Source organism: Plasmodium inui, assembly GCF_000524495.1.
Source record: "Plasmodium inui San Antonio 1 unplaced genomic scaffold supercont1.161, whole genome shotgun sequence".
In the NCBI taxonomy this organism is placed as follows: Eukaryota; Apicomplexa; class Aconoidasida; order Haemosporida; family Plasmodiidae; genus Plasmodium; species Plasmodium inui.
In genome coordinates this window covers 7479-17822 of record NW_008481995.1, presented here as the reverse complement: position 1 = coordinate 17822, position 10344 = coordinate 7479, and the positions used below count along the sequence as shown (strand labels likewise).

The 10344-nt window shown below is 45.0% G+C and overlaps 2 protein-coding genes across 2 annotated transcripts; both read left to right on the top strand.

Moving 5' to 3' along the window:
• Positions 1-2912: 2912 nt before the first annotated feature.
• Positions 2913-3116, top strand: C922_05748 (hypothetical protein; the record flags this gene model as incomplete). The annotated part of the gene is made up of 1 exon (XM_008821319.1): positions 2913-3116. One exon carries the CDS (start codon positions 2913-2915, stop codon positions 3114-3116), a length of 204 nt encoding a protein of 67 aa, XP_008819541.1.
• Positions 3117-6076: 2960 nt separating this feature from the next.
• On the top strand, positions 6077-7546 carry C922_05747 (hypothetical protein; the record flags this gene model as incomplete). Its single annotated transcript, XM_008821318.1, has 1 exon — positions 6077-7546. The coding sequence occupies one exon, from the start codon at positions 6077-6079 to the stop codon at positions 7544-7546; it is 1470 nt and encodes a 489-aa protein (XP_008819540.1).
• Positions 7547-10344: the final 2798 nt, after the last annotated feature.

Here is a 10344-nt window from a genome sequence, read left to right as displayed (position 1 = left end):
TGGATCAGGTCTACCTTAATTTTCGATGTTTATTTGAAAAAAGGAGTCTCTGGGTATAACAGATGAATAACCTCCTTATAGGTGATGTCTAAAGGGCCTGTCAGCCAACAATCTTTTAACGATCTTGACCAACCTGATGCCCCCCCAAGGAAAACACCATCCCAAAAGAAAACTAACAGGAAATTTCCCTCCGGATGACTGCAGTTGGCTATCTAAAAACAGAACGGTCAGATGGAAAACTAAATTCCAGAAAATCTAAATCTAATGATGGTGATTTATCAGGAATTGATAGAATCCCATAAAGTCTGTAATTTATGGACCCGCTTATAACGAAAACTTGACAGTAGGATGATCAAGCCCTGTTTAATATTAAGGCCCTGTCCTCTCTTAAACAGAGAAGCGAGGAGGGCAGAGGAACACCTCAAGAGGGATGCAACTTCCGGATCATTGTTCCTAACTATTCAAAACTCCAATAACAAGAAATCGGCAAAACAGTATGCCACTATACAATTCATGTTTTCAGGGTTCATTCTCACTCTATAATTACTTAAAAGAAATCCTTCTTTAGGAAATCATTGTAATGAGAGATTTTCAAAGCAACAATCTTGTTCCTTTTATGTTTTCTTTAAAAAAATCTTAACTAATGGAATGAATAAGTGTTTATCCATTAATGAAAAATGTCTAAAGCGTATCTTTAGTTCTCTTTAGCCCCAAAACAAAAACAGGTTACAGATCTCCCATCCTATTGTATATTTAACTACCCACCTTATTTCTCCAACCTAAAAAGAATTTCCTAAAAGAGGAAGGGAGGGTTACCAGATGAGTAACACCCAATCCGAAGTAGGATTTTCGCCTTTATGTTGACTAGGATGACTGAGTATTCTCCGACAGAAAAGGAATATTTTGACAAAAGAAATTACGTTACAAAGAACAAAAAAGGATAATACGGATAAAACCAACCCCCATCTTCCTCAAACAACCAAGAAACATCGGTCACCTCCAATAGGCCTTAAACTGGACTGGATGAAACAAGAAAGGAACCAAAAACAAAGCTGATAGAAATCGTAAGAATAAGCCTATATATAATATTTCTGAAAAAAAAGATAAGCATGAGTGTGACAACCAGCAAGTTGGTTTAATCATTTCTACAAGGCCAAGCAATCTCTTTAACAGGTCACATCCAAAAAATCCTTGAAAGCCCTCTCCGTCAAAGACAGCCCAGTTAAGAAATCACTTTCTCAATCTATAAAAAGTAACCCCGACGAAGAATCCCTCCACAACTCTGGAAATAGTCTGATCGACTCAAAACTATAGAGGAATTTCTCAGCAATAGAACGTCTTAATCTCTATATACTCCAGAAATCTTATTTTATGTCTGTGTGAATCATTCTAAAAGCAGGACAAGAGCTACCGGCGAACAAAGCAATCCGGAGCTAGTGTTACCATGCAACCACTATATCATATTACTAATATAAAGAAAAACTCAAAGAAGCCCACAGTTTAATTAAGTCATAAAAAAAAGAACTTAACTAGGAAAACCCAAATCTCAAGCCACAGTACATATAGCCAAATCCCAAAAGTCCACGCCCCTCCAGAAGTTATGTTTTTTGAACAGGTCAGCGTAAATTAAGATGATGATTTTATTTTTCCTGATCAACTACCTCAGCTAGCCTCAATACATCTATCAAAGCAGAATGAATAGATGCCTCCTTTTAAGTAACTTCACTAAATCATCACCCCCCACAACAATTAGAAGTACTAATTGTAAAAATTCTAGACCGAAGGAGTGTCTTTCAAGTTCTATTGTCATCTAAGTCACTAATCCCTCCATTAATTATGAAAACAGCACGTCAACAGAACAACCACCACGAACCCCCCAGAAGAAATCATCTCCACTACCTAAAACCGTGAAACACGAGAAGAAGGTCCAGTGGAAGAAACAGAACAAATTAACCCCATCAATCCCTAAGCAAGACCAAACAAAAACAAACCGAACCCTCTCTTCCCACTATCAGGAGACTAAATGATACATAACCAAAATACCAGTGATAAACGGCGAAAGAATCCCACAAAATATATGACAAAGCATCCATTCAGGTAAACAACCCCCTTCTTCCCCCCCCCAGCAGGAGAGACTAATAAAATTCTGAATGCAACCGAATAACGACAAACAACCACACGTGATCACTATAAACCAACGAGGAAAAACCCCCTCCCAACGCAAAACCGCAAAATACCAACATCATACAAAAACCAAACAAGATTTACGCCAATATAAGAAACAATTAATCACCAACTGTTTAGCAACAACAGCTCCCCCCAGAGGAAAAATACACTAATCCAGGAGAAGAAAAAAGGACAGTCCCTCTCCCAAAACCCCCCTGACCCAACCCTATCCTGGAGTAGCCACAATGAAATGACGCCCGACACACCCAAAAATTAAGGCATCATCTGGAAATCCAATCCGAAGAGGACGTAATCAAAAACCAAGACCATCCTAAACTAATCTGATAAGAGGCTTCAACCACAACAACAACCAACAAGAATAACAACCTGCCTCCCCCACGTAAAAGTCAACCAATTCTTTGGACGAAGAACAACAAATATAGAATAAGCCAGGACGGGACGACTCCCTAATAAACCTCAACTTCTATACAGCCAAGACACAGTTTCCAGTCTATATAATTTCAGCCTCCTAAAGATGCACACACCTCAAGAAAGAAGGGTCCTGACGCCCACTGATTCTGGGAGACAACCAACAGCCAAAAACGTACTTCTCGGCTCCACAGGAGGATCAACACAAGTTTATCCAAGCAGGAGCATAAAGGTGTAGGTAACTCCTGCCAACGGGACTGGCCAAATCCTTCCCCCCCTGTGGCGAATAGGAATCAGAAGCAACCACAGCTAAAAGGATGTCTGGCGTAGGAAGGATTCTGAAGGAAGCCATTCAAGACCAACCAATAACCGCAGCAAAGGTAGAAGAAATAAAAAAGGCGGAGTGTAGAAATCTACGCCACAAATATCCGAATCAGGGGATGATCAATAAGGGTCCTACATCACTAACGAAGCAGGGACGTCCAGGCCCAGAATATCAGAGTCAATTTCATTTCAACTAATAGGAGGGAGGAGTCGAAAGAAATCCCAATCTCTAGTAAGTTCGGACAAGGAAAGAACAAATCCCAGCACCCAAACAAAAGATCAGGAAATTCAAAAGAAGGGGGATAACAGCCCTCAACTCCAACAACTCCCCGAAAAAAGCCAAGGACGAGCATAAAAGAATTAGGGACACCACCCCACAGGGAAACCTAACTCGCCGAAGATAAGAAAAAGTGCCCTATGTGAAAGACCGAACAGTCATCACTACATGTAGGTTCTCTGAAAGGGGAAGGAGTGTCTGGCCTGAAACCGAGCCAAGAGGACCTAAGCGAGCATCGTAAGAAAAGGAGAGAATCAAAAACTGGAACCAATGAGTCAAAGGAATAAAATGCAGTAACTTCATATAACTAAGAAGGGAACCCTCCACATGGGACCAACCAAATTGAGCCAGACTATTCACAGAGGAGCCTCCCCCAGGATCAACCTGTCTACACCAACAAATCAAAACAGGGGGACCCCTCTCCTAGTTAACCCTAACAGAATAAATCAAGCAAACTGTCACCACTCGCAGCATCCGAAAAAGTACAAACGGAGAAACAAAGGAAATGGAACTAACAGATCCTAGGGAAGAAAGGGGAGGGAAGGTCAGAAGTAGTCACACGGCAAAAGAAAAGGGCACACAAGAAATGATTCAGCAGTAGAGAACTCAACATTAAGAATCCACAGCCAAACCAATTCTTAAAAATCCAGAGAGCTTCTATCACCCTCCTAAATCAGAGTAGTGAAGATTCAAAGCAACCCAAGGTAAAGAAGAAAAACCAATCACGACAGGGGTTCCGGGAACAGAAATACCAGCAAAGAAAGTCAAGTGAAGGAGTTGAGGTTGAATTAGCTAGAGCCTCCACAAGACAGAAACCGGTCCAGGACTAAGTAAATCAGCAAGGTTCATTCAAAATTAAAGAGCCAGCCGTAACACTAGGCAATCAATCAAAGGAGAACAAGGCAGGATCAGGTGGATAATCCATACCAAGCAGACTCCCTCGGCCCAAATCTGAGCAGGCCAGAAACCGACAAAAGATACAGCAATATAGAACAGAAGGGACGAGGCTCCTTAGTACGTCAGAGGACGGAGTGACTCCAAGACTACCCCAACCATGGCAAATTCACTTCCTAAACACACAGCTCACACCCTCTGACTGGCAGATGAAGCAATGAATGAACAGTTCTCTGAAAGTGAGTAGGACTCAACACGCAGAATTCCGGAAGATGGAGGAGGTCATATATTGGAAGGAACCTAACAGGAGCTACCAAGAGGCAGGGGCAGAAAAAGGAGCTTCACATGCTAGCACAAGCCGCGAGAAACTGTGTACAAAGGACTTCGTGGGGGGGGGCAAAAAAGGGGGTCCGACCCTCGCAGGGGGATCGGAGCCGATGACAGAGTAAGGATTAGTATCACTAAAGCAGACTGAACAGACAGTTCAAGAAAAGCCGAGCCAGGATACCCAAATTCTGCCGATATCGGAGACTTCAGAGACAGAAACCGAGGACGGAAACCACGGCCCAAGAACAGACGACAGAGGATTAATGACGGAATTTGTCGCCGTCATGATATAAGGATGAAAAACCTGTTGCAGGCGACAGGGGACCTCCTGATCCAATTCGTGCTACCCTCAGACCAAGTGACGACCGAAGAGATCGAAGTGGAAGCCGGGATCCAGACCGAGGAGGATGTATAAAGCGACGAAGTAGACAGAAGTAGGCGGGGGAACGAGCAGGGAGCGGGCGGTCCTCTCAGAAGATGAAAGGAGTAGAAGGATAACGACAACTGCAGGGAGAAAGGGATAGAAGTGGAATTCATGAGTCTACCCAGAAGGACCAGTCAACCCTGAGGATATAATAGCAGCCGTCCAGCCCAATAGGTCACTAACCAACAGCAGTAAAGATCCTTCACAGGGGGGGTACTTTACTAGGGGCAGAAACAGCTACCTGAGCAAATAGGAGTTATACAAGTGAAGGAACCGGTAGAGACAATAGAAGAATGAGGCCACGACTCCGAAGGAACGAGCCAAGCGACTGGGAGAGGAGAAGAATCAATAATTACAAAACAATAATGACATAAGCAGATTGGGGGCTTCTCTCACGGGGAGGTACAATAAGACAAGATGAGATAGACTCACGACAGAGGAACCAGCAACCGCGCGAGGGAGCGGAAAGGATTCTTTTCAGGAAAAGAGGCGGGTCGAATAGAGAATCGGGACGATGAGAAATTCTGTTATCTGTCCAATCTTTGATGAAGTAGGCTACGGCCGAGGGAGAAGGGAGAATGGGGAGGGGGAGGAGGAGCTTCCAGTCAAATTCAGGGAAGAGGAAATGGAAGACTGTGAGGAGGAGCTTATTAATATCAGTCCAGCGCGTCCGAGTTAATTTGAGGAACGGAGGGAGGGGAGGTCAGTCATGAAGATAAGGAAGATGAAGCAGATGACCAGATGGAATAAATAAGGAGCTCGTAAATCGGCAGGAATACCGGGCCGTCCGGAAAGGATTCGACGAACGATCAGCGAAAACAGAATAATAGGGATCAAGAAGAAGAGGAAACAACAAGAATGGTTCCAAAGAATCTGACAAGGAATCGCCACAGGAGAGGGAAAGATTAACGACAGCTGCCCCGTCACCAAGACAGGAGGGGGGGCCCCGGACGAAGAAACACGGCAGCATACAAAACGGGCCTATATATAAGATTCCGAGGGGCCTAAACAGCGCAGCAAGACAAGAAGAAGAGAAGAACGAACCAGGTGAAGGGAGTCCCCGGCTACCTAAGGTAACAGACGGAGAGTAGGGACTGAGGAGATTGAATATAAAGGGAACAGCCAGCGGCCTAAACCCCGCCGAGGAAGTTAACAAGAAACTGAAGAGATGACTGAAGGCACCTAATATCCACCAGAGAGGATCCAGTCGAAGTTGTTGTCTTGGGTAGACGAAGATGACAGAACTCAAATGGAACCATAACCCAAGGAACACCCCAAGGGGAGGGTCTGGGACTCCATGTGACAAGACGGAGAAGTTCTGTTTCCACCTGTCCCCAGAAAAACAAGGAATCACAAGGATCGCCTCTGGAGTGGGACTCTGGCTCGGTCGGATACTGGGGCCAGGAGCAACCTATGCTAATCTGAAGGAAGGTTATAACCATGGAGCGATATCTTCAGAAGAAGGCAAGAGCGAGCTAACTTGGGAGGATATATTGGATAGTACCATAAAGTGGTGTACTAGCCGAGCAGCCGATAAGAGTAACAATAGAACCGAGGATCTCTACTTCACAGAGGCAGAGAGGAGATTATGGAAGGGATTGATGGGACAAAATAATAGTGTCCGATGCAGCCAACACGGCGATTGCCAAAAGATGATGTATCTGGTAGGTTGCATCCTTTACTGGATTTGGAACGGGGATACCAGACTCGTAAAAGGAAGAAGCGGAATATTGGGAGAATGTGAAACAATAAGAGAGAAGCTTCTAGGGGATAATAACCAGGAAATAATATCGGCCGAGGATGGCTGGAAGTTAAAGAAAATCAGCCCCAGCAGATGTGAGGCAGACCACAACTTCAAAGACTGTCAGCTGGAAACACTGAGTCTAGTCGTAAGCGTGTTAAAGGCTCAGAGGACTTTATGCCCGAAGTGTCCTTATGGGGGAATAAATAGTCTTTTAAAGGGCGTAAGGCAGCCAGGCCCAGGACAAGTGATGTATTGTAAAGACAGATCCAACGCGCCTTGTGAATGTCTCATCGTTAACAAAAAAGAAAGAAGAGGGGGAGAGATATTATTGGAATATGAGGAGGCAGCAACCCCAGCCGCCCCCCAAAAAGCTATACTCCTAAGCCAAACCAAGGCAAAAGCAGAAAGCACGGCAACTCCCAAAGGACAGGGGGACTTAGTTAAGGCAACAGAAGATAGACGAGGAGGACTAAAGAAAGATGGACACGTCGCCACGAACCCAGAGGTTGAGGAGTCAGGATCCAAAGGACAAAGACAAGTCTCCAAGCAAGACTCTAAAACAGAATCAAGTCAACAGGTCGAGAAGCAAAACCAAACGACAAAACTAGACGAACAAAAGACATTAAGCGTGGCTCAAAAGGAAGCCGAAGTGGCAGGCAGCAGTATATTACAAACCCCAGTCACAGCGAACAGAACCCCCGACGACCCAACACCAACCGCGCCATCCACCACCATAACTTCACTAACCAACCGACAAGCAAAAGATATCAACGGAGGAGGAGTAGACTCAGTTAGTTCTGAGAGGTTGGCGCAAGGATTAGGAGGCTTCCTGGGCGTAGCAGTCATGGTAGTTGCTTCAGGGTATGGTTTATATCGTATCTTTGGTAGAAGGAGGGCAGTCAACTCAGTATCAGAAACCATCAGGGACCCACAAAGGGTAGGATATCATATGGTTCAATAGAGTCCGAATCCGTGGAGCACAGGTAAACAGCAGATCAGGGTTATCGACTAAGGTCCCAGCAGACTATCAAGCCGAGTGAGGGTCGAAGATAAATCCAGGGACCATAAGGGGGCAGGACATCTATAGGTGGGTAAGGAAGCCCACAGGTTCAAGGTCTCCCGAGTTGGATGATTCCAGTGACACCAGGCCAATAAGCCTACGGGAATCTAGGTCTCAGGTCATAGTCGTGAGGTAACCAACAAGGCCACTTCCGAAGGCATAAGTCTGGTCAAGCGACACTCCCCAAGAAGAAGGAAAGAGACACTAAACAAAGTGAAGCCAAGTCAAGTAGGAGTTAAGGCCACCACTAAAAAGGCAATGGCTAAAGCCGAGGATGTATCAGGATAGGAGGGGGCGAAACTATTAATGCCAGTCTAGGACCTCCAACCTCAAAATCTCAAGGCCGTCCATAACCTAACGGGGCCCCCAAGAAACTGTAAGAACAGCATCAGAATAAGGCAGTATTTAACAGCAGCCGCCGGGTGGAAATAGACCCTGGAATCTTGGGCAAAATGGTCAACAAGTCCCAAAACGATCTGATGTCCTAACAGCGCAGACGTACTGAGAAGCTCCAAGTCCTAAAACTCCGTCAGTAGGCACCAATGACATCAACAGTAGTCACAGCCGATAGGAGTTCTTCACCATATCCCAAACAGAGGGAGGACATAGTACTGGATCTCCCCAAACATCCCCCTGCAACAGTGAAAAGGAAGCACCAAGGGTGTTTATGGGGGGTGTCTATAGGAGTCATAAAACTCACAGGCGGATCCTCAAGAGGCGGGACCACCCAGGGACTGTCCACGTGGTAGGTGGCCAAGGGACCATATCGTGAACTCCCAACCCGCGTGAAGTTCACTGCCCAGGGGGGTTCAAGGAGGCATTCCCGGAATACCTGCCCGGTACCATGCCCCGTGGCCGACCGGATCGTACCGGCAGCACTAGGAGAGTGCCTGACAAAGGAGTCCAGACGTCGGGGGGGCAGAAGGGAGGATGATATATTGTGGCGCCGCCGGACTTAGGGATTCCAATTTAGGTATGAGTTAGTGGAAAAGGTTTGGGGTTGTGGGTTAAATTTTGAGTTGAGGCTTCATGGTTTAGGGTTCAGGTTTCAGGTTTTAGGGTTCATGGTTTAGGGTTCAAGTTTTAGGCTTCAGGGTCAGGTTCTACGGTTCATGTCTCAACTGCGTGGATTTATGCTTAGGGTCGAGGGGTTAGGGTCTAGTCCTTATTGTTCACGTTTTATCTTTAGGATTTATTGTTCAGGTTTAGTGTTCATGGTTCAGGGTCTACGGTTTTCAGGTCGTGGGGCAGGGCTTATGGTTTGATCTTAGTTTTCAGGGTTTAGGGCTTAGGGTTTCGTCTTAGGGTTTAGTTTCCATGGTTTAAGTTTTACGTTTGACGGTTTAAGGTCCAGGGACTTGTGGTTAGGTGTTAGGTTCTAGTGTGTCATGATTAGGGGATTAGGTTCCAGGAGTCCTGGGTCCGTTTGTTTGTTTTAGGTCCTAGGCTCTGGAGACTAGGGCTTCGTTTTTACTGTTCAGGGATTTGTGGCTTATTGTTCAGCGTTTAGTCGCTCTCCTCCGGTTCAGGTCCAGAGAAGATCTTTCGGGGTTTAGGGGTCAGGATTTTTTTTCTTCTTGTTGTTTTTACCGGTTAGGTTCCAGGGTTAGGTGGAGTGTTCAGAGTCTTGGTTCCATGGGGGATGGCTTACATTTCATGGCTCACCCTATATGGTCGAGGTTCAAGCTTCCGGTTTTACGGTGTAGTGTTATTCAATGGTGGTTTAAGGTTTACGGATTAGTATTTTATGACCCAGTACTTTGAGTTTCCGGACGTTAGGCGATAATTTTTATCTTTTTGAGTCCCTTTTGGAACAAGGTTGCCGGATCATGATTTAGGGAGATGTTATTTTGCCTCATGTTTTGTCTTTAGGATTTATTTCTCATTGTCCAGTTGCCTGGAATTGACGTGTATGGCTCACGGTTTATGGTCTACATGTTATAGATTCTGCTGTATTGGTTTTTCGATAAGCCTGGTTTGTTTGTCTGTTCTGTTTACGTGTTGGCGCTTATGCCTCATGACTTAGCTTCCTTCATTTGGTTTCTATCTTTCAGGGGATAGGTTGTTTTGGGGGGGCCTTAGCCTGTCGATTCTTGTGATTAGCGGTCATGAGTTTGATCTAGTTGGGTATCCGATTATTGTGGGGGTATGTCGTGTTTGCTTATTGTTTCGGGGTCAGGGCGGGCTACAGGTCTGTTTTGTTTACCTTTGATGCGTAAGTTTTAGTGCTCACTATTGAATGTGTTCAGTCTTCTACTCCTGGAGCTAGTTTTGAGATTTTTTCGTTTCCTTTTTTTTTTTCCTGACACCTATCTTTCCTCTGATTCCTCATCCGCACGGTTGATAGGTATAGTATATTGCAAGGGGTTCTTCTTTGGGATTGGGGGCTATATTGTTGCTTCTATTTTGTCATTTCTCTAGCAAGGTCGGTTCTGGCTTCAGTAATTCTTTTTATCCATCTGAGTTCATACTTTTAGCTCTTATTTTTTATTTTTCACGCTCCAGGTGCCTTTGTATAAGTTCTTTCTTTTTGAGTCCTGTTTAGGATTCTAGTCTATTATTTTCATGGTGCAAAGCCTAATCTCTTTGTTCCACGATGTTGCATTTATGGGGTATTCTGCCTGCTGGAGGATTCGAGTTGGCTGTATTACTTTCCCTGGCTAGCCATAACTACTCAGCCGTCAAGGGATAATTTCTAT